Below are 24,125 nucleotides of genomic sequence, written 5' to 3'. Positions count from 1 at the left end.
GTTGCGGCTCACGGCTGCGCTCTGTCGGTGAGCTAACGTTAGCTATTTGCTCAGCAGGAAACTATAAACCACTTCGGCATTGTACTACTACAGTGCCTTCAGAAAGTATTCACACCCCTTTACTTTTTCCACATTTTGTTGTGTTAAATCCTGAATTTAAAATGTTGTGTCACTGGCCTACACACAATACCCCATCATGTCATAGTGGAATTATGTTTGTAAATATTTTTTTTTAATAAAAAAAAATGAAAAGCTGAAATGTCTTGAGTCAATAAGTAATCAACCCCTTTGTTATGCCAAGCCTTAAAACGTGCTTAACAAGTCACATGATACGTTGCATGGACTCACTCTGTCTGCAATAATAGTGTTTAACATGATTTTTTAATGACTACCTCATCTCTGTACCTCACACATACAATTATCTGTAAGGTCCATCAGTCAAGCAGTGAATTTCAAACACAGATTCAACCACAAAGACCAGGGTGGTTTTCCAATGCCTCGCAAGAAGGGCACCTATTGGCTGTGATAGGAGAAAACTGAGGATGGATCAACAACATTGTAGTTACTCCACAATGCTAACCCTATTGACAGAGTGAAAAGAAGGAAACCTGTACAGAATAAAAATATTCCAAAACATGCATCCTATTTGCAATAAGGCTAAAGTAAAACTGCTCAAGAAATAAACGCCATGTCCTGAATACAAAGTGTCATGTTTGGGGAAAATTCAAAACAACACGTCACTTTGTACGAGTCTTCATATTTTAAAGTGTAGTGGTGGCTGCATCATGTTATGAGTATGCTTGTCATCAAATCAAATCATCGACAAGGACTAGGGAGTTTTTTGTGATAAAAAATAAATTGAATAGCGCTAAGCACAGGCAAAATCATAGAGGAAAACCTTGTTCAATCTGTATTCCAACAAACACTGGAAGACAAATGCACCTTTCAGCAGGACAAAAACCTTAAATACAGGGCCAAATATACACAGGAGTTGCTTACCAAGATGACATTACATGTTCCTCAGTGGCCTAGTTACAGTTTTTTCTTAAATAAGCTTGAAAATCTATGGCAAGACTTGAAAATGCCTGTTTAGCAGTGATCAACAAGCAACTTGACAGAGCTTGAATATTTTTTTAAAGAATAATGTGCAAACATTGAACAATCCAGGTGTGCAAAGCTCTTTGATACTTACCAAGAAAGACTTACAGCTGTAATGTATGCCAAAGGCGATTCTACCTTGTATTGACTCAGGGGTCTGAATACTTATATAAATGAGATATTTCTATATTTCATTTTCAATAAATGTGTTAACATTTCTCAAAAGCCATTTTTACTTTGTCATTATGGGGTGTTGTGTGTAGACGGGTGAGAAAAGCTGTAAAACAACCAAATGTGGAATAAGTCAAGGGGTACGAATACCTTCTGATGGCATAATATGCTTTCCATATTATAACAATGGGGACTTTTTGCCACATAGGAAAGCTACAGTTCCTTCATAATACCAAAGATGTGATTGGTTCTGGAGGTAATACAAAAATGTTAAAGGCAACATGCATACAAAGGCTCATATGGGAAGCAACAGATGATGTGTGAAAGAATAAAGGCACATATACAGTGCATTCGGAAAGTATTCAGACCCTTTGACTTTTACCACAATAAGACCACAGTCTTATTCTAAAATTGATTGAATTTTGTTGTTCCTCAATGTTGTTCCTCATCAATCTACACACAATAGCCCATTACTGACAAAGCGAAGAAACACATTTTTTGAAATGTTTGCAAATGTATATAAAAAAACAAAAAATACCTTTTTTACATAAGTATTCAGACCCAATTTGTTTTTACATGTAACTAGGCAAGTCAGTTAAGAACAAATTCTTATTTACAATGCCTACCCTGGCCAAACCCGGACGACGCTGGGCCAATTGTGAGCCGCCCTATGGGACTCCCAATCACAGCCGGATGTGATACAGCCTGGATTTGAACCAGGGACTGCAGTGCCTTAGACCGCTGCGCCACTCAGGAGCTCAGGTACATCCTGTTTCTATTGATCATCCTTGAGATGTTTCAACAACTTGATTGGAGTCCACCTGTGGTAAATTCAATTGATTGGACATGATTTGGAAAGGCACACACCTGTCCATAGGTCCCACAGTTGACAGTGCATGTCAGAGTAAAAACCAAGCCATGAGGTCAAATCAAATCAAATTTATTTATATAGCCCTTCGTACATCAGCTGATATCTCAAAGTGCTGTACAGAAACCCAGCCTAAAACCCCAAACAGCAAGCAATGCAGGTGTAGAAGCACGGTGGCTAGGAAAAACTCCCTAGAAAGGCCAAAACCTAAGAAGAAACCTAGAGAGGAACCAGGCTATGAGGGGTGGCCAGTCCTCTTCTGGCTGTGCCGGGTGGATGTTCATAAATGACCAGCATGGTCAAATAATAATAATCACAGTAGTTGTCGAGGGTGCAGCAAGTCAGCACCTCAGAAGTAACTGTCAGTTGGCTTTTCATAGCCGATCATTAAGAGTATCTCTACCACTCCTGCTGTCTCTAGAGAGTTGAAAACAGCAGGTCTGGGACAGGTAGCATGTCCGGTGAACAGGTCAGGATTCCATAGCCGCAGGCAGAACAGTTAAAACTGGAGCAGCAGCATGGCCAGGTGGACTGGGGACAGCAAGGAGTCATCATGCCAGGTAGTCCTGAGGTATGGTCCTAGGGGCTCAGGTCCTCCAAGAGAGAGAAAGAAAGAGAGAAAGAGAGAATTAGAGAGAGCATACTTAAATTCACAAAGGACACCAGATAAGACAGGAGAAGTACTCCAGATATAACCAACTGACCCTAGCCCCCCGACACATAAACTACTGCAGCAGAAATACTGGAGGCTGAGACAGGAGGGGTCAGGAGACACTGTGGCCCCATCCGATGATACCCCCGGACAGGGCCAATAGGAAGGATATAACCCCACCCACTTTGCCAAAGCACAGCCCCCACACCACTAGAGGGATATCTTCAACCAGTATAGCCCAGAGTATAGCCCAGAAAGATCTCCGCCACGGCACAACCCAAGGGGGGGGGGGGGGGGGGGGGGGGGCGCCAACCCAGACAGGAAGATCACATCAGTGACTCAACCCACTCAAGTGACGCACCCCTCCTAGGGACGACATGATAGAGCACCAGTATGCCAGTGACTCAGCCCCTGTAATAGGGTTAGAGGCAGAGAATCCCAGTGGAAAGAGGAGAACCGGCCAGGCAGAGACAGCAAGGGCGGTTCGTTGCTCCAGAGCCTTTCCGTTCACCAGGTCGAAGGAATTGTCCATAGACCTCCGAGACAGGATGGTGTCGAGGCACAAATCTGGGGAAGGGTACTAACACATTTCTGCAGCATTGAAGGTCCCCAAGAACACAGTAGTCTCCATCATTTTTAAATGGAATATGTTTGGAACCCCCAAGACACTTCCTAGGGCTGGCCACCTGGCCAAACTGAGAAGTTGGGGGAGAAGGGTCTTGGTCAGGCAGGTGACCAAGAAACCGATGGTCACTCTGAAGGAGCTCCTGAGTTCCACTGTGGAGATGGGAGAATCATCTCTGCAGAGATGCACTCCTCCAATCAGACCTTTATGGTAGAGTACTCCTCAGTAAAAGGCACATGACAGCCTGCTTGTAGTTTGCCAAAAGGCTCCTAAAGACTCTCAGACCATGTGAAACAAGATTCTCTGGTCTTATGAAACCAAGATTGAAGCAAAACCAACCAAAACCTGGCACCATCCCTATGGTGAAGCATGGTGGTGACAGCATCATGCTGTCGGGATGTTTTTCAGCATCAGTGACTGGGAGACTAGTAAGTTTTGAGGGAAAGATGAACGGAGCAAAATACAGAGATATTCTTGATGAAAACCTGCTGCAGAGCGCTCAGGACATCAGACTGGGGTGAAGGTTCACCTTCTAACAGAACAACAACCCTAAGCACACAGCCAAGACAATGCAGGAGTGGCTTCGGGACAAGTCTCTGAATGTCCTTGAGTGGCCCAGCCAGAGCCCGGACTTGAACCCTATCGAGAGACCTGAAAACAGCTGTGCAGCGACACTCCCCATCCAACCTGACAGAGCTTGAGAGGATCTGCAGAGAAGAATAGGAGAAACTCCCCAAATACAGGTGTGCCAAGCTTGTGGGGTCATACCCAAGAAGATTCGAGTCTGTAATCTCTCCCAAAGGTGCTTCAACAAAGTACTGAGTAAAGGGTCTGAACACTTATGTAAATGTGATATTTCAGATTTTAGTTTTATAAATTAGCAAACATTTCTATAAATCTGTTTTTGCTTTGTCATTATTGGCTATTGTGTGTAGATTGATGAGGTAAAATAACAATGTTGTCCCTTTTAGAATAAGGCTGTAGTGTAACAAAATGTGGAAAGTCAAGGGGTCTGAATACTTTCTGAATGCACTGTATATGCTGTTAAAGTAAACAATGCAGTTGATACAATAACTATTTACTTGTTTGAGTCTATATTTATCCCAACTTTTACTCGATTTTACTCACTTCCTATCTATCCCCATAACTGTCTAACAATGAAACACTTAAAAACCCATGAGGCAGGGGTCAGCAACAAGTGGTCCCTGGGCCAAATCGGCCCGCGAGTAAAACATTAGATTTTTGTTCAATAATCACCAGGAATTCAGAAAAAAAAATGTTGGATATCTGTTCCAAAGTTATAAAAAAACAGAAGTGATCGTGTCTCAACCTAATCAGGGAATTAAATTGTTATTTTCAAATACAGTCTCTTTTTGGCCTTAGTTGTCATCAATTTGCAGTGTACAAATTATTATAAATATTTTCCTCCCCCGACCATTCACTCCAACAAACAACGGCCTGCGGTTAAATCTAGTTACCTACCCCTGCCATAAGGCGTATTCCAGCGTCTTTCCGTAATTAGATCCTGCCTGTTATGATTTGTTGAACCCTTTCTATTCATGTTTTGGGTGTTGGCTGACTTTTATATGTTTCCAAAGTTTCCCAGAGACTGATGAAGGACTGTACAAGCGACCAGGCGACCACACAATGAGTGGGCTACCATGCCTGTCCCACAACCCTCACTGACACACGCTCAAAGGATGAACATTGATCCCACCAGAAAGGAGACAATTGATTATCCCATTATATACAATGACATTCATTTAATTAGGAAATAAGTCCAACGCTAGAAGGTAGCATAATTGTAGTTTGGGTTCAGGGAAAAGACCCAGGGCTGACAACATAAGGTTAAACTATGCTTTGTGTGACTGTTTACAAAGACTGTATGATATAGTGTATTTATTGACTGTATTTGATGTGTTTGTGAATGGAATAGCCCAAACTTTATTTCACTCTATTTGCCATATTGTGAAAATGTTGTACCATACAGTGATTAATACATTCTGGGGTGGTATTACAGTGTTTCCAGTCAACAGCAGGATGAGGGGAGTGTCTGTTGTATCTGTCTTTGTTCCCACAGCAATAGTACAGTAGCCAATGGCAGAGAGGCAATAGGGCCTAAGCAACAGATGGTTTCCTAAACAAACCCAATATATTTGCCTCAACCACCTCCCTCTCTCCAAAACACACCTTGCTAGGGAGAGTCCCCTACTAACCTTCTTCTCAGCACAGCTGGAAGGTAGAAGCTACACTTTAATCATCAGACAATTACAGTTCAGCTTCAATTACACCTGAGCACATATAACTCTGCTGCCAGGCAATAAAATACTGGAAACCACAATCAGTACAACTCTACTATTACTTCTGCTTTCTCTCCTCCTCCCTGTTTGAACATGCTGCTCTTTATGCCCCTTAAACTGAACGACAGGGCCAATCCACTTCCCTCAGGTTACCCACATGAAAAAATACTATAGTGTACTATGATATAAATACTATAGTATTATATGTTTTTGCAGACTTTGCTGTAGTATTCACTGTACTGTTTTTGCAGACTTAAGTTAACTATAGTTAAATACTGTAGTGAAAGAAAACCGCAGTATAGGGCGGCAGGTAGCCTAGTGGTTAAGTGTTGGGCCAGTAACCAAATCGCAAAGCTGAATAGGTGAAACATCTGGAGATGTGCCCTGAGCAAGACACTGCTCTGGATAAGAGTATAAACTCAATTATGTAGTTAATGGTTTGTTTTTGAGGATTGTAGTATTTACTGTGGCGTTTAGGTAAGGCTGGATTCTGTACAGATAGTTCAGTGCTTCTGCTCTTTTACATAACTTGTATTGAGTATAATACAGTACATGCTGTACACTTGGCATGTAGGTTTTTCATTCATGGGTGGCGCAAATTGGGATATGGGGGATGGGAATGGGTGGAATATATGCAAATTAAATACTGTAGCATTACAATAGTAAAAACACTGTAGTGTTTTTGTGGACTGTACTATTTTGGACATTACTGTAGTAGATACTCATGTTTTTTTTCAGATAATACTGTTGTATTTACTAAAGTATTCTACAGTGTACCTCAAAATTCTGTAGTAAGTACTACACAATTGAGGGATACTACAGTGTGTAGTATAATATTCTACAGTATACTACAAAATGATATAGTAAGTACTACATGTGATCAGGGATACTACAATGTGGAGTATAGTATTCTACAGTATACTATAGTTTACTACAGAATTCTATAGTAAGTACTATAGTGTTCTAGAGTAAACTGTAGTATTTTTTAATGTGGGTAACCCCACCACCCACCACAAATAGAGCTTCATCTCTTCAACGACAGGAATAATTCATGTAAATTAAGAAGGCTAGGCTATAATGACAGGGCCTAGAGTGGCATGGTGCGTGTCAATGCTCTTCCCTCCAGTTAGAGGGAAAGAACAAAAGGCTGGATCAAATAGATTTAGACACACTATTCTGATCAATCACCTGCACAACGTACCATGAAATGCTTCCAGTCTATCACTAGGAGATACAGAATGCCAGGATTTTGGAGGAATTTGAGCGGTTATGCAGATCTAGTCCGGTGTTTTGACCAGTTTGACTGTGACTACATTTTTAAATGTTTTTCTTTTTATTTAACCAGGTAGGCCAGTTGAGACCAAGTTCTCATTTACAACTGCGACCTGGCCAAGATAAAGCAAAGCAGTGTGACACAGACAACAACACAGAGTTACACATGGAATAAACAATAAACAAGTCAATGACACAGTAGAAAAAAAAGAAAGTCCATATACAGTGTGTGCAAAAGGCACGAGGAGGTAGGCAATAAATAGGCCATAGGAGCGAATAATTACAATTTAGCAGATTAACACTGGAGTGATAAATGAGTAGATGATGACGTGCAAGTAGAGATACTGGTGTGCAAAAGAGCAGAAAAGTAAATAAAAACAATATGGGGATGAGTTAGGTAGATTGGGTGGGCTATTTCCAGATGGACTACATGTATACATAATGTATAGATAATGGTGTCGTCTGCATAGAGGTGGATCAAGGAATCACCCGCAGCAAGAGCGACATCGTTGATATATACAGAGAAAAGAATTGGCCTGAGAATTGAACCCTGTGGTACCCCCATAGAGACTGACAGGCCCTCCGATTTGACACACTGAACTCTATCAGAGAAGTAGTTGGTGAACCAGGCGAGGCAATCATTTGAGAAACCAAGGCTGTTGAGTCTGCCAATAAGAATGTGGTGATTGACAGAGTTGAAAGCCTTGGCCAGGTCAATGAAGACGGCTCCATAGTGCTGTCTTTTATCGTTGGCGGTTATGATATTGTTTAGTACCTTGAGCGAGGCCGTGGTTCACCCGTGACCAGCTCGGAAACTGGATTGCACAGCGGAGAAGGTACAGTGTGATTCGAAATGGTCAGTGATCTGTTTGTTAACTTGGCTTGGCTTTTGAAGACTTTAGAAAGGCAGGGCAGGATGGATATAGGTCTGTAACAGTTTGGGTCTAGAGTGTCACCCCCTTTGAAGAGCGGGATGACTGCGGCAGCTTTCCAATCTTTAGGAATATCGGATGATACGAAGAGAGGTTGAACAGACTGGTAATAGGGGTTGCAACAATGGTGGTGGATAATTTTAGAAAGAGAGGGTCCAGATTGTCTCGCCCAGCTGATTTGTACGGGTCCAGGTTTTGCAGCTCTGTCAGAACATCTGCTATCTGGATTTGGGTGAAGGAGAAGCTGTGGAGGCTTGGGCAAGTAGCTGCAGGGCAAGTAGCTGCAGGGGATGCGGAGCAGTTGGCCGGGGTTGGGTTGCCAGGAGGAAAGCATAACCAGCCGTAGAGAAATGCTTCTTTAAATTCTTGATTATCGTGGATTTATTGGTGGTGACAGTGTTTCCTAGCCTCATTGCGGTGGGCAGCTGGGAGGAGGTGCTTTTATTCTCCATGGACTTTACAGTGTCCCAAAACGAGCTACAGGATGCAAATTTCTGTTTGAAAAAGCTATCCTTTGTTTTCCTAATTGACTGCGTGTATTGGTTCCTGACTTCCTTGAAAAGTTGCGTATCGTGGGGACTATTCGATGCTAGTGCAATCCGCCACAGGATGTTTTTGTGCTGGTCGAGGGCAATCAGGTCTGGAGTGAACCAAGGGCTATATCTGTTCTTAGTTCTAAATTTTTTGAAAGGGGCATGCTTATTTAAGATGGTGAGGAAAATACTTTTAAAAACAACCAGGCATCCTCTACTGACGGGATGAGGTCAATATCCTTCCAGGATACCCGGGCCAGGTCGATTAGAAAGGCCTGCTCGCTGAAGTATTTTAGGGAGCGTTTGACAGTGATGAGGGGTGGTCGTTTGACCGCGGAACCATAGCGGATACAGGCAATGAGGCAGTGATCGCTGAAATCCTTATTGAAAACAGCAGAGGTGTATTTGGAGGGCAAGTTGGTCAGGAGAATATCTATGAGGGTGCCCATGTTTACAGATTTAGGGTTGTACCTGGTGGGTTCATTGATCATTTGTGTGAGATTGGGGGCATCTAGTTTAGATTGTAGGACTGCCGGGGTGTTAAGCATATCCCAGTTTAGGTCACCTAACAGAACAAGCTCTGAAGATAGATTGGGGGCAATCAATTCACATATAGTGTCCAGTGCACAGCTGGGAGCTGAGGGGGTCTATAACAGGCGACGACAGTGAGAGACTTATTTCTGGAGAGATTCATTTTTTAAATTAGAAGCTCGAACTGTTTGGGCATAGACCTGAAAAGTATGACAGAACTTTGCAGACTAACTCCTCCCGCTTTGGCAGTTCTATCTTGACGGAAAATGTTGTAATGGGGGATGGAAAACTCAGAATTTTTAGTGGGATACCTAAGCCAGGATTCAGACACTGCAAGGACTTCAGGGTTGGCGGTGTGTACTAAAGCATTTGAGTAAAACAAACTTAGGGAGGAGGCTTCTGATGTTAACATGCATGAAACCAAGGCTTTTACGGTTACAGAAGACTTGTAGACTTACCTGTCAGGGAGTTTCCTGTTTGATCAGTGCGCTAACAAGGATTTGGGAGGGGCAAATACAGAGAAAATATGACAAAATGGCGACCAGAAAAATTATCCTGAAGTGCGTATAGTTCCCGGTGCCTAACCCCACCACAAACACAGCTTCAACTCTTCAACAACTGTAGGAATAATTCAGTAGGTATTGTTCAAAATAACAAGGCTAAATTGGGCTGTGATGAGTATGCGGATCAAGGAAGTCATCATCACTCACATCACTGTATGCCAGTTCAATTTGTGCACATCACACACACAGGTTAAACAAAGGCATTGTGGCGTATAACTTGCTGAGACATGATGGGAACAATTAGTGTGTGAGAAAACACAGGCACGAATCACCCAGGGAGGCCAAGGAGAGAGAGTTCTGTAATATCACAGAAATATGATGAAGATCAAGAGATGCTGAAGAAGAGAACTCTTCATAAGAGGCATCTGGGGCTCTGCACGAGTAGTAGCTCAAGTCAAAGCAAATTATATTCGTCACATGCTTTGTAAACAACAGGTGTAGACTAACAGTGAAATGCTTTCTTACCAGCCCTTCCCAACAATGCAGAGAGAAAAATTGTAAAATAATAGAAAAATCACACGAGGAATAAATACACAATGAGTAATGATAACATGGCTATATACATGGGGTACTAGTACTGAGTTGATGTGTAGGCGTATGAGGTAATTGAAGAAGATACAGTATGTACATATAGATAGCGGTAAAGTAACAAGGCTACAGGATAGATAAGAAACAGTTGCAGCACAAACAATGTCAACCGCTTTTCTTTCACTTTTGACGTCAAAAATACAGGCAACAACTACCAAAGTAAAAAACAACATCTTCAAAGGTAAACAGTGCTTGAGGAGAGGCGTTCTTTTTTTTGGATCAACATTTATTTCAGACTCAAATAAAGGATGTACATTTTTTTGCAGTGTGTATTATTCCAAGACCATCATCAATCAATCATTCAAACAAATATATTTATAAAGCCCTTTTTACATCAGCAGATACAGAGACCTAACCTGAAATCCCAAACAGCAAGCAATGCAGATGTAGAACATCAAAACGTAGCTAACATTGTCATAAAAACACAGCAGGCTTTTCACCTTATATTTCTATGTGACCTTGCAGGATATAAGGAGAACATAAAGATGACATATTAACAATACAAATATACATATTATCTCCTGACCTCTGAAAGTTTTTCTATGCTAATATGAACTGGACAGTGTAAGGTCACGTACATTCAGACACAAATAGCAAGGCCACAGCAGATCTTTGTGTGATCGTATAGAATTACAAAGCTTTTGGGAATGACGTCAGGCTCTGTACGTTAACGCACCAACATGAGCCACTGTCTCCTGCCACAGCTCTTCCAAACCCTCCTCCAATTAATATTGAAATGATCTCCATCCCTCTGGAAAGCAAGGGAATAGGCCTCTCTGCTACTGCGTATTATCAGATAGAAGGCAGGCAGTAATGTACCAGTATAAACAACAGAAATAACACAATATCAAGTCATATGCCACTACTTTAAAAATGTACAGTTGAAGTGGGAAGTTTACATACACTTAGGTTGGAGTCATTAAAACTCCTTTTCAACCACTCCACACATTTCTTGTTAACAAACTATAGTTTTGACAAGTCGGTTAGGACATATACTTCATCTGCATCATCTGCATGACACAAGTAATTTTTCCAACAATTGTTTACAGACATATTATTTCACTTACAATTCACTGTATCACAATTCCAGTGGGTCAGAAGTTAACATACACAAAGTTGACTGTGAAATGTCCTCTGGTCTGATGAAACAAAAATAGAACTGTTTGGCCATAATGACCATCGTTATGTTTGGAGGAAAAAGTTGGAGACTTGCAAGCCAAAGAACACCATTCCAACCGTGAAGCACGGGGGTGGCAGAATCATGTTGTGGGGGTGCTTTGCTGCAGGAGGGACTGGTGCGCTTCACAAAATAGATGGCATCATGAGGCAGGAAAATCATGTGGATATATTGAAGCAACATCTCAAGGACATCAGTCAGGAAGTTGAAGCTTGGTCGCAAATGGGTCTTCCAAATGGACATTGACCCCAAGCATACTTCCAAAGTTGTGGCAAAATGGCTTGACAACAAAGTCAAGGTATTGGAGTGACCATCACAAAGCCCTGACCTCAATCTTATAGAAAATTTGTGGGAAGAACTGAAAAAGCATGTGAGCAAGGAGGCCTACAAACCTGACTCAGTTACACCAGCTCTGTCAGGAGGAATGGGCAAAAATTCGCCCAACTTGGGAAGCTTGTGGAAGGTGATCCGAAACGTTTTACCCAAGTTAAACAATTTAAAGGCAATGCTACCAAATACTAATTGAGTGTAAGTAAACTTCTGACCCACTGGGAATGTGGTGAAAGAAATAAAATATGAAATAAATCATTCTCTCTACTATTATTCTGACATTTCACATTTTTTAAATAAAGTGGTGAACCTAACTGACATAAGACAGGGAATTTTTACTAGGATTAAATGTCAGGAATTGTGAAAAACTGAGTTTAAATGTAGTTGGCTAAGGTGTATGTAAACTTCCGACTTCAACTGTATATTTAACCAGGCAATCAGATAAGAACAAATTCCTATTCTACAATGACGGCCTACCCAATTCAAACCCTCCCCTAACCCGGACGACGCTGGGCCAATTGTGTGCCGCCCTATGGGACTACAGATCACGGCCGGTTGTGATACAGCCCGGGATCGACCCAGGGTCTGTAGTGACACCTCTAGTGCTGAGATGTAGTGCCTTAGACCGCTGAGCCACTTGGAAGCCCCAATGTTTATCTTGTTAGTCTATCTGCATGTCTGTCTATTCTTCCTCTTGGCTAGTGGGGCACAGGCATAGCTCCTCAGAAAGAGAAGGGGATGTGGGGACATAAAGAGAGCACTGTGGAAGCAGACACACAGAATATCCTGTGTGGTAGTCTGGAGGCTAGAGCATCGATAGGGCTTTGTGTGTGTGTTGGCCCTGGCTGTGAAGACAGGGAGCTGAAAGGAGGGTGTGAGAGCGAGGAGAGCGCAGTGGATAGGGATCTTATGATAGCTGCCCTGCTTTCCACAGGATACCACTTCACTGGGCTTGGTATTTTCATCGCTTTGGGATTTTAGGAGGATTGCAAATGTTTTTCCAAATGTAGACATTACTTAACAACATCAAGAATGTTTACCTTTACACAGCTTCATGTTTCCAAAACAAGAGACATCCTAAACTCTGTCATATGTGATGTGTGTAAGAGAGAGCTGTGGTCCCACTAGAACCAGACAAGCCCTAACATTTAGGGGGCGCTTTGGGGGTTCAGGGATTAAGGATTTATATTGAGGTACTCCAGCACAAATACCTGCAGGATCTTGTTGAGGTTCTCGATGGTGGAGCGGTCCAGGTTCTCCTCGTTGTCATCAAAAGACAGACAGACAGACAGACAGACAGACAGACAGACAGACAGACAGACAGACAGACAGACAGACAGACATAGGCTGATAGAATGACAGAGATCATAGTCTGTGAGCTCTCACCAATGTTCTGCATTCTGGTGAGCCACCAGGCAGTGTTGGGGAACTGGTTGCCAAAGCGAGGGCTAGGGCCTCCAATCAGGTCTAAGAGCACAAACAGGTCATGGAGGAGAGGGAGAAAGAAGGGAAGAAGAAGAAGAGGAGAGGAAGAAATAGGATCCCCTTAGGTCAGTGTGTGAGAGGGTCCACCAGCCAGGCCTCATGGGAAAGTAACTCTCCACAGGAGATCATTCCCTAAAAGCTCACTGCCTGGAAGCTTTGAGGTTAAGGATGACATCATGTGTTCTTCCGTGTGTTACATTAGCACCATGCCCAATGCATGACTCCTTTCTAAAACACACACATACCTCACTGCAGGACTATGAGCCTCTCAGAGATAGTCTCCTTTATCGCTCTTCCCTGACATAAAAGGTGACAGGAGGTGACAGGAAAGGTGCTCTATTTGTTTAAACAACAGTAGTACTATATCTCCATAGCTTGGATACAGATCGCATACAGAATAACACATCTTACATTTATTTGAGATATTGTTATTGTAGGTCCAAATATATCCCACTACTCACACCTCCTTAATGGTTGCTTGTCAAGGCTGTAAGATATGTTTATAAATCAAACATAAGATAGATTTTAAGATAGCCCATCCCTGCTGCACTGCAACAAGGTGAATCTTAGGTCCTGATAAGCGCTGAATTGGCTGAATTGGCTGAATTTGTGCTTGGGTGTTTAAATATGTGCCTGTAATGCCTGACATACAATGCATTTGGTTGGTGTCTGTGGCTCCAGGTGGGTGTGCTGTGTTCTCCATCTCCTGAGCTGACTGGAGCCGTACAGGGAGTCTGTAGCGGTCCACTGGAACAGAGCTTCCTCACCATCAAAGAACAATAGCTGGAGAGACAGGTTGGGATTGGATTCCTGAGAGAGAATGAGAGAGAGAGGGTGAGAGAGAGAGTGAGAGTGAGACGGAGACAAAAGAAGGGGAGTGAAAAATATGTACTACACACACTACTTTGGGAACTACTGGTGTGAACTTTTAACTTTGCTGCCACCTATTGGTTTAAACAAAACACTGCTATATGAAGAAATCAGTATTCATGGTGGCATTTGGCACTATCTGCACAGTCAGATAAACATGTCCCCTGGCCAGGCCATATGGCAGTCTCTGTCACTCAGGACCCATCCCCTCAGACTGAGGTCAGCTGACCCATGGAGAAGGGCAGCAGAGACAGCAATGTGAGGGGTCTCTGTGACTGTGACTGCCAAGTGAATTCCATCTCTTTTCTTTTCTCAACATCCTGCAATTCTTTGTTGATCTTGGCTACAGCTGTGTAAAAACTTTGAGTGGGTTTTACAAACTTTTCCGATTTAACATTGCTCAGAAAACGATTCTACATTATATAAATTATTCTACAGACTAAAGTGGACATATGAGAAAATTCTCAACCTTTCCCCACCTGTAGAATCTTTAGCTCGCGGTCCAGAGCCTGTACAAGCTCCAGCATCATGGCACAGGGCACAGATGAGTCCGTGGCACCCAGGAACTCACACCTATGACACTGGAGAGGGTAGTACTTGGAGTCATAGTGACACGCTAGCACCGGACGACGCTTTGCGGAGGGGTTGAGGGTAGCAATGATGTTGTTGAAAGTCATGGGACCGTAAGGGGTGTGTGACTCAAACGTGTCCTCTTTAACATCCCAGCCTACCCTCAGAGAACCCAGAGTGCTCTTGATGTGCTATTGGGAGACACACATTGCACAGTTAAATAGACAAAGCATCGGGAAACACTTATCAGACGTCATCCTGGTAACTGACTGAGAAGAACTGACTAAAACCCCTCTCCTACATTGATTGACTAGTCTAATCATCTCTATAATGTTATAAGTAGACCACACACAGCCGATTGTTCATGCCATCGGGATACCGACCTGATGCACTGCCAGGCTACCTGCGGAGTTGGGGTACCCTGACACTAGCAGAGGCCTGAGGTCCCTCTGCCACATCTGGTTCAAGTCTGTGTGTGAAAAGACTCTGGTGATGTCACTGGAGCTGAGGGAGCTGGGCTTGTGACCAATCTAGGCAGAAGAGACGAGAGGGACAAGATAAGACAAGATAATCAGAATTATGGCTGCTTCTCTAATATCAATGAGGATCAGCCTGTGGGTTTCCTTACCAGCTGTTATAGTTGAGAGAAGCCCTGGCAGAGACTCTGTCATTGAAAAAAGGCATCACAAATGCAATAAATCTCCTCATTAATCGCAGTTAATTCAACCAAGGAGGTAGATTAGTTTAAGCATTTGACGTTTTAGTAGACGCTCTTATCCAGAGCGACTTACAGGAGCAATTAAACCAGCAACCTTTCGGTTACTGGCCCAACACTCTTAACCTCTAGGCTTCAACCTTTCACAAAGCTATCAATAAAGACATCCATGCAGGGAAACTAATACCATTGCTAATCACTACCATCTTATTCCAACATCTACAGTGTGTAGAAGGAAATATACAGTTTAGAAACTGTGAAAGAACATTGTGATACAGTTGCAACGTGCAGACCTTCAAAGTAGATAAAAGGAAATCTCCTCTAGTGATACATTCAAATTGAGGAACAGGCAGGAAATACACATGATGCATAGATCATCACTGTCTCTAAATACTGTAGCTGTGTGGGATATCTATCAGTACATGATGTACTGTAGAATTTCAAACTGTCAGTTAATTGTCCATTATGAATTGCTACATTGTGTTACTTTGATGTTTGTTGTTTACAACACCTTGCTATGTGATCATCTGTATATTCTGTCTGGCTGATGTGCATCATCAAGACAAGCTACACATCATCCGACAGGGTTACCCCATCATCAAATCAAAGACTACAGTTGGTCCTGTATGGCTCAGTTGATAGAGCATGGCGCTTGCAAAGCCAGGGTTATGAGTGTGATTCCCACGGGGCACCAGTATGAAAGAGAAGGTATACACTCACTACTGTAAATGACTTCAATGTAAATATAGGAGATAATAAGGGAGAAAACAAACCGGTCCTGAATCTGTCTATAACAAACTCAGCTTAAATATAATTTTGGAAAGACACATGGACATTAAATAGGGTATTGATTGTATTCCACTGACCCAGGTCGTTTTCATTTGGTCTCAAAGTTCACCTGCCTCTTGTGCAGTGATCATCTGTTGTCCTGGTAACCGGGACTGAGTGCCAGCACAGTGATACAAAAGATGGTTTATGAGAGAATAACAGCACCCTTCCCCTGTAGCTTACACTGTGCTCTGAAGATCAGCAGCTCTCTATTGTTTCAGGGTATAGTTGGCATGTGATGATCTGGCTGAGGAGATGACTATGATTCTCGTGTGTATTCTCTGGGACTTGACCTGAAAGGTCAACATCAATATGAACAGAGCATGGTCTTTCTTCTCTCTCCATTCAGCAGCCTCCATTACATTTACATTTACATTTAGCAGACACTATTATCCAGAGCAACTTACAGGAGCAATTAGGGTTAAGTGCCTTGCTCAAGGGCACATCAACATATTTTTCACCGAGTCAGCTCAGGGATTCGAACAAGCAACTTTTCGGTTACTGTCCCAACCTCTTAACCGCTAGGCTACCTGCTGCCCTTTACAGAAGGTAATAACACAGTGGGCTAATAACATAGTAACACATGGGCTATTAACCAATGCAATAGAGTAGTAAACTGGTCATGATCACAGAGACTTAAAACCAATACTGTGGGGATCTTGTATTAGAATATCTCTTTCCTAGATGTATGCTGCAGTGAATGGGCTCACACCATGGGTCACACATGAGGTTGGTGACACCTTAATTGGGGAAGACGGGCTCATGGTAATGGCTGCAGGGGAATGGATTCTATGTGTCCGATGCTATTCCATTCGCTCCGTTCCAAACATTATTATGAGCCATCCTCCCCTCAGCAGCCTCCTGTGGTAAAAGGGGTTCGACTTAAGATTTATAAATATCAAGATCTGCAATTGGTGGATCAATGATGATGACTGTGCTGCCATAGCAACGAGACGAAGAGAAGAGAGGATGAACAACATGCGACCTGCATGGCCAAGCGCCTTGCATCACAAAGGAATTACACAACATCTACACTCTTAGAAAATAAGGTGCTATCTAGAACCTAAAATGGTTATTCGACTGTCTCCATAGGAGAACCCTTTGAATTACCTTTTTGGTTCCAGGTAGAACCCTTTTGGGTTCCATGACGAAACCTGCCACAGAGGGTTCTACATGGAACCCAAAAGGCCTCTACCTGGAACCAAAAAGGGTTATCCTATGGGGACAGCCGAAAAACCCTTTAGGAACCCTTTTTTCTAAGAGTGTGTTGTAAGTGAACAGCTAATAAAATACCATTTGAGATCAGAGTTGTAAAAACAGACTGGCTTTATTGTTACTTTGCATGGATTATACTATTTTACGTAGCTAGGCTACAAACCCACTTTGAAATAAATGGTTTGCAATATTATTAATTATAAATATGAAATGTCAATATGTGGAAAATACTCTAGATACTGCCTGTGTGTTTATCTCATTGCCCATCTATTCATTGGATTTTTCCCCTTGGGAATTTTGCCCAGGCAGCCCAGAAATCTTGTTACAATAGAAAAATAACATTTTGTATTAATTTAGGCTATAACAATCACACATGCAATAGAAAACGGTAATCTAGAAAATGAAAACAGGTCATTTAAAAAAAATAAAAGCAACAAGAACATGCTCACATAATCATTGAACAATATAATGTCGTGTTTTTATAGCGTCACTGTTTTTATTTATTTATTTATCCCAAGGCGCCAGAGAGAGCAGATTGTCTATTTATGAATTATTGGTTTGTAAAATGTTCACTTTGGTTTAATGTTAGATTTTTTTTATGAAGGCTTCAATTCAATTTATGATTTTACTGATTATAAAATTTGAACAAAGCTTGCATCTCTAAATCTGTCTGCATTTTAGGTAAACTAATGTCAGTACAAATGTAAGTATAGCCTTTCAAAGTGATTTCAAAACTTACATTTCCCATTTTTAAATGACTTGAGCGGCTTATAGATATACTAGTAAAGTAATCAAACTGTGAGAACGAAACTGCGCAGTGACAGCAGCGCGTGTAGTGCCTTGATCAACCCGCTAGATTCAACCTGGCGCTGGAACGCACCTCCAACTGGCACGTGGTCTCATTACACGTGAGCTTCTTCTGTAGACCAGGAAGTACCGAGTGCTACAAATCACCACAAACATCACTGAAACTGTAACAGCCAGCAACGTTGTGACAGTTTCCTGTCGCACGTGTTTTCTATCGTATTGTAACAATGGCGGAAGAGGTTTCCTGCTTGAAGGCACGGCTTATGGAGAAAGAAAAAGAGATAGTTGCATTGAAGAATAAACTGACATTAGAAAAGGTAGGCCTATGACACTCTTTAGCTTTTACATTGAATATCAGGAGGTAGCTGTAGCCTCGTGCTTGCAGTGGCTGTTTTGCAGCAGCGCACGTTATAATGTAGCTATATGATTCAGAGTTTGAGCAACGATGCTTTGTTTTGAGCAGTGAGGAAGACCTCCTTAATTTGAGTCAACAAGAGGAAATTTGGATGGATAGATTCGTGAGGCTAACTAGCCTACAAATCAATTGACTTTGTCCCTTGACGTGTTATATTTGGTTATTGTCTAAAATAATAACAACAACTTTAACGTATTCTGAACCACCACCCTTTCTCCACTGAAATCAGAACAGTTTGATAGATCTGCAGCTGCAGGAGAAAGTGACAACACTTCCACCTCTGAAACTCAAGGCAGCCTTGTCCAATGAAGACATCATGCGCTACAGCAGACAGCTTATACTGCCAGAGTTTGGTGTACAAGGTAATAATGGCAGCTTTCACCCAATCTCTGATTGACGTAAACACACTTGAAAAACACTATTGAAACCATAATTTGATCTCTGCAGGTCAGCTAAACCTCTCCCAGACATCAGTGCTGGTTGTGGGGTGTGGAGGACTAGGTTGTCCCCTGGCACAGTATCTAGCTGCAGCAGGAATCGGTAGGTAAAAATGTGGGGAATGAGAATTTCAGTAAGTTATACCCTCAGTAACGGTCAATGATTCATATGCTGTACATCAAAATAGATGAACAAGTCCCTTGAATCTGTACACATCAATAAAGCATTTGAGGATGGCATAACTTCACAAAGTATTAGGTAGGCCTACTACATGTAATATTCCTGTGGACCTTTAGGGATATGCAATACTTATGTGTGTGTACACTGTTGTAACGTGTCCATCCCTCTATAACCCCAGGGCGTGTGGGTCTTCTGGACTATGACGAGGTGGAACTGAGTAACCTGCACAGACAGGTGCTCCATGGAGAAGACAGCCAGGGACAGGCCAAGGCCCAGTCTGCTGCCCATGCTGTCAGAAGGTACAGGAGGCTACTGGGGCCTGCACAGGCCGATACATGGACTGTAATCATGTCAGTCACTAGCATGTAGGCCTACCATAAGTTGGTGCATTCACTGCCATCTCACTACATTGTCACAGGTTGTATTACACTGTTGTTTTGACTGTCCACGAATACTCAACTATCTTTCTCTGTTGATTTATTTTCGAAAGCACTTATTGTGGTCTTTCACTCAATGATGCTGCAGTACTGTGATGAACTTCCACAGCATAGCTATAGCCACTTGGTGGTGCCATTTACTCAAACAGCAATAGTTTGCTTTCAGATAACTGTATAGGTATAGTCATCACTCTTATTTGTTAGTGTACATACAGTACATTAATGGCATTGCAATTGAATGTTAAAGTCCTACTCCCGTCTCCTTTCCACTTCATTTAACACCTGATTTACTTAAAAGGCACATCTCAATAGGTAATCCAGATGTCTCATGACATGGCAGAAGTGGGGTATTCATACATGGGAAATCTTTTTTTCAACAGGAAAAGCAAAACAAATCACTGGAGGGTGTTTTTAAGGTTTTGGCATTCAGAGGAAAAGAGAATTGGCGAGCCTATATTTTGTGGAGTAGTTCTTGCTCTCCAAAATGAGTATGAGGGGTTGAATGTGAATGGCCTTGTCTGTCCTTTTTATGTGTGTACAGGTTGAACTCCACAGTAGAATGCATTCCCTACCACTTCCAGCTGTCTCCAGAAAATGCTTTACAGCTCATCCAACAGTATCCTCCCTCTCAGCCTTGTGCCTTCTATTATCTTCCAGGGGGTAAAGAAGAGGTTTTACTGTTTGTCATACAGGATTTCCATGTCATCAAATCCAGAGTCAAACATTTACCGTAACACTGACTTTTTGAGGGAAGAAAATCACTGCATTTTTACTCCTTGACATTATCCACCTCATGTACGACATTGTGGCTGACTGTTCGGACAACGTTCCCACCCGGTATCTGGTGAATGATGCCTGTGTCCTCAGTGGCAAGCCCCTAGTATCTGCCAGTGCCCTGAGAATGGAGGGCCAGGTAAGGATCTAGTTACATTTTAGTCTCTATAATTAAGTCCCCACATGCTAACTGGATTTACATCAATGTCTGACAAATGATTGACTAGTAAATGGAATATGTTTATTGGTTTTCCTTTGTGCATAGTAACCCCTCTTGTCTGTATCTAGTTGACAGTGTATAATTACCGTGGAGGGCCCTGCTACAGGTGCCTGTACCCAAAGCCTCCACCCCCAGAGATGGTGACCAACTGCTCTGACGGAGGGATCTTAGGAGTAGGTGAGTCCACTTCTAATTTGTGTCTTCACTGTTAGGTAGAGAGTGGAATTGATTGTTGATGTTTCACTCTTTTCTTTCCTCAGTGCCAGGGATCATGGGATGCTTCCAAGCACTGGAGGTCCTGAAGATAGCCTCAGGACAGGGCTGTATCCTTCCCAGTGAAAGCTCCCTGAGTCACTCCACTGCCCCACTGCTTAGCTACTGCACAATGAAACAACACTTTCTGCTTAGTCATGGTGCTGACTAGATGAATGAAAGCCTGAATGAGTCAGTGTAGCATGGGAAGGAAGGGGTGTTTTTCTTCATGACCATGCCCATCTGACAACACTTGACTAAAAGAGAGGAAAGTCTATGAAATTTCAGGACCTTTGAGGTCTGTTTCTGAATATACAAAGAACATTATGGTGTTTGTCAAGCCAGACAGGAGCCTTTTCTTTGACCGAGTGTGACAGCTTCCTGTGGCCAACAGCTGTTGATGTTTGACGCCCAAGATGCCAAGTTCCGGTCCATCAGGCTGCGGTCCAAGCAGGCCAGCTGTGCTGTGTGTGGAGAGAACCCCACTGTCACACACCTTGTAGATTATGAGAAGTTCTGTGGGTCTGCTGCCACAGATAAGGTCAGGGGTCACTGAGAAGAGGGCCAAGTGGGCAAACATCTTGCATATTGAGTTGCAATTTAATACAGTTCAAAGGGTTAAGTTACCATTTTAAAGTAAGAGGAGGTGGTATGTCCCAATCTAAAATGACCAGAGTGAGTGTCATCACTACACCTTTGACGGCTTAGAACTACACGTAGCACATGGAATGTTGTGCCAGGAAAATGTGTTAATTATCCATAATTTAGATAAATAGCAGAGATATGCACTGTATGTCAAAAGGAGTTTTCTGTACTTAGCTCAACTAAAAAAAAATGTTTTCCATCAATTATAGGACAATTTTAGTTTCAATGTTTGCTTTGAACATTTACCTAATATTTTCTGGGTTTTCTTTCAGTGTCGAAGACTAAACCTTCTCTCCAAAGACCAGAGGGTAACAGTGCAGGTAGAGTATAGTTGATTACTTTCTGTTTTATAATTATGATTACACTTGATTGTCTGTGATTCGTGTGCATTCATAAACCCAGATTAAATCTAAAAGCTGACCCAACCCTAAATGGGAAATTACTAAAACTCGAATGTACGTTTTCTACGGAAAATAATCATGTATTTGTTTGTTGGCACTGACAGAAATGGTGGTGGTTTAGGAGTTGTTTGGGTTTCTGCTAAATTACAGTTTTCAAAAGAATTGAGCCATTAAGATGAAGATCATGATTGATTAGGCCTAAAATAGATTATTTAATGCATGGAGTCAGAAACAGTTTTATTTCCTATAATTGAAATAATATGACAAAGTTAAACTTACTCCACCCTACTCCACTCAAAGAAGGCAGCAAGTTGTGCCATGCATATGGTGATAGGCCAAAGCAACTCAACCAGTCTTTGTGCCATCTTTGTGTCATCTCACAAAATAACAGCAACTTTAATTCAGATGTGGCAGACCTTTTAAACACTACACTGTCTAACAAAGTGAGTGTTGTAGGTGACCACTGACAACCATTGTAATTTCTCCTTTCTATTGCCAGGAGTATAAATCTATAGTGGACAACACAGCTGCTCATCTCCTGCTAGATGTTCGCCCTCTAGTGGAGGTAGATATATGTCACCTACCCACCTCCCTCAGTATCCTTTTGCTGAATGCCCTCCTGTCATTGTACTCCACTAGCTATATAGTTACCATTTGCAAGATATGGAGTTAGTGAGGAGGATATAAATACTGCTATTAATGACGTCAGTCATCCCTGTGCTTTCATAAGTGTTCTGAGCTGCGTTAAGTAATTGTGCTCAATTCAATGGTACAATGTTTAATTTCCTTAAATCATTGCTAGACATTCCTCTATCCAGTTTAGAGGACAGAAAAAGTGAACATATCCGAGTGCTGAAGGAGAGAATTGGCAGAGTGAAAGAGGAGATGTTGAATGAATCCCAGGTCCCAGGTAATATGACTGACAATAGGTCTTCATCTAGCTACACAGGTCACAACACACAGTGGCGGTTCAGTAGCTAGCTAGGTGTATGGAGCAGCCCATATTCACTGAACAAAAGAGGGGTAATTTGAGTGCTAATTAAGTCTGTGTAGCCTTGTCCTGTGAGAGTATTTTGGACAGCCAATGATGGGAGGTGGAGTTGCTAGGTAATTATTTTTCTAACACAAAAATATACCGTCATCGTGAACAGCTGGCCTCTTTTTATTGAATAGTCATCATGGTCTTTTTTTCTGCAGTGTATTTCCAGCAAGCCTGTGTATATTTTGTTATTAATGAGCTATTTTAATTGGTCATTCTGGGAACGACAGTGTAAACAGTAAATGCAGACCTTTAGTTGAACACCTGACACCCTTGAAAGTTTCAAATCGATTCAGGTTTCAAGAGTGAAAGAAGGGACCTGAGTTTACAAGTCATATCATGTCCATAACACATCCAATAGTGAATTAGAATATCATCCCATATCTCTGCTTCTAGCTGAGCATTAAACAAGGATTTTTTCTTGCCCATTTTATATATTCAACTCACCTAGTCAGGAAATTGCCAGGAAATTGAAGCTACTCATCAATTTGATCTGTTTGTGTTTCCATACTGCAGTATATGTGATCTGTAAGCTGGGTAATGACTCCCAGAAGGCAGTTCAGGTCTTGGAGAAGATGTCAGGCTCTGAAGTGGACTTTGTCACTGTTAAAGACATCTGTGGAGGGCTGATGGCCTGGGCACAGAAGATAGACCCCTCTTTCCCACAGTATTGACTCAACGTCACAGGTTCTGCACTGTGGATTCATGACTTTGTTAATAAACCTTGTTTTTCTACCTTGTTTTATGTATGCTGGTTGCATTGGACATGGCAAATATGACTGACAGATTAAATTGCAGTTACATCTTAAAGGTGAAAAGTGAAAGAAATAGTCACATATCTGCTGTTCATGTTTTCTGGGCTGTATTATATATATATATAACCTTGTTCCAGATTGTAGAATTTTAATAACCCCAATTCATCGTGAAGGGGATGCAGGGTAATATGTGTGTGTGTTAATGCATTATGAATTTTTAGCTATTCGGGAACATGGATAAAAGTTAACGAATGTGTTATTATTGAGTTGTTACACATTTATACATTCATAATGAGTTTCCAGTTTGGATATGACAATGAGTAGCTGATGCATGTCACCATCCTCTCCAAAACAATATTAGAAGCAACACTGCGACAGTGTAAAGAATAAAGAATGATGACATGTTTCTCCCTTGTCGGCAACTTATTTTCAGAACTGA

The 24,125-nt window shown here is 42.0% G+C and overlaps 1 protein-coding gene and 1 pseudogene across 2 annotated transcripts; one reads left to right on the top strand and one right to left on the bottom strand.

Moving 5' to 3' along the window:
- Nucleotides 1–12,815: 12,815 nt before the first annotated feature.
- Nucleotides 12,816–16,161, bottom strand: LOC109893776 (glutaminyl-peptide cyclotransferase-like; annotated as a pseudogene).
- Nucleotides 16,162–18,251: 2,090 nt separating this feature from the next.
- mocs3 (molybdenum cofactor synthesis 3) lies at nt 18,252–24,092 on the top strand. Of its 2 annotated transcripts, none has more exons than XM_020488197.2 (13): nt 18,252–18,447; nt 18,775–18,907; nt 18,993–19,085; nt 19,342–19,462; nt 20,142–20,216; nt 20,396–20,513; nt 20,663–20,771; nt 20,855–20,917; nt 21,224–21,387; nt 21,764–21,811; nt 22,392–22,488; nt 22,695–22,802; nt 23,448–24,092. In XM_020488197.2, the coding sequence occupies exons 1-13, from the start codon at nt 18,358–18,360 to the stop codon at nt 23,603–23,605; spliced, it is 1,377 nt and encodes a 458-aa protein (XP_020343786.1). In that variant the 5' UTR covers nt 18,252–18,357; the 3' UTR covers nt 23,606–24,092. The 2 variants fall into 2 exon arrangements, with proteins under 2 accessions (XP_020343786.1, XP_020343787.1); XM_020488198.1 differs by having other exon boundaries at nt 18,360–18,447; nt 18,780–18,907.
- The last annotated feature ends 33 nt before the right edge of the window (nt 24,093–24,125 follow it).

The sequence above is a fragment of the Oncorhynchus kisutch genome, linkage group LG7 (assembly GCF_002021735.2).
Source record: "Oncorhynchus kisutch isolate 150728-3 linkage group LG7, Okis_V2, whole genome shotgun sequence".
Taxonomy (NCBI): Eukaryota; Metazoa; Chordata; class Actinopteri; order Salmoniformes; family Salmonidae; genus Oncorhynchus; species Oncorhynchus kisutch.
This window is presented reverse-complemented; position numbering and strand designations above follow the sequence as displayed.

Bases quoted from the DNA above. Each gene is read 5' to 3' on its own strand.
- mocs3 (XM_020488197.2), top strand. From the start codon at position 18,358: ATGGCGGAAGAGGTTTCCTGCTTGAAGGCACGGCTTATGGAGAAAGAA. The intron at 19,086-19,341 runs GTAGGTAAAAAT...CTATAACCCCAG, and splicing joins TCTAGCTGCAGCAGGAATCG to GGCGTGTGGGTCTTCTGGAC. The intron at 22,803-23,447 runs GTAATATGACTG...TCCATACTGCAG, and splicing joins GAATGAATCCCAGGTCCCAG to TATATGTGATCTGTAAGCTG.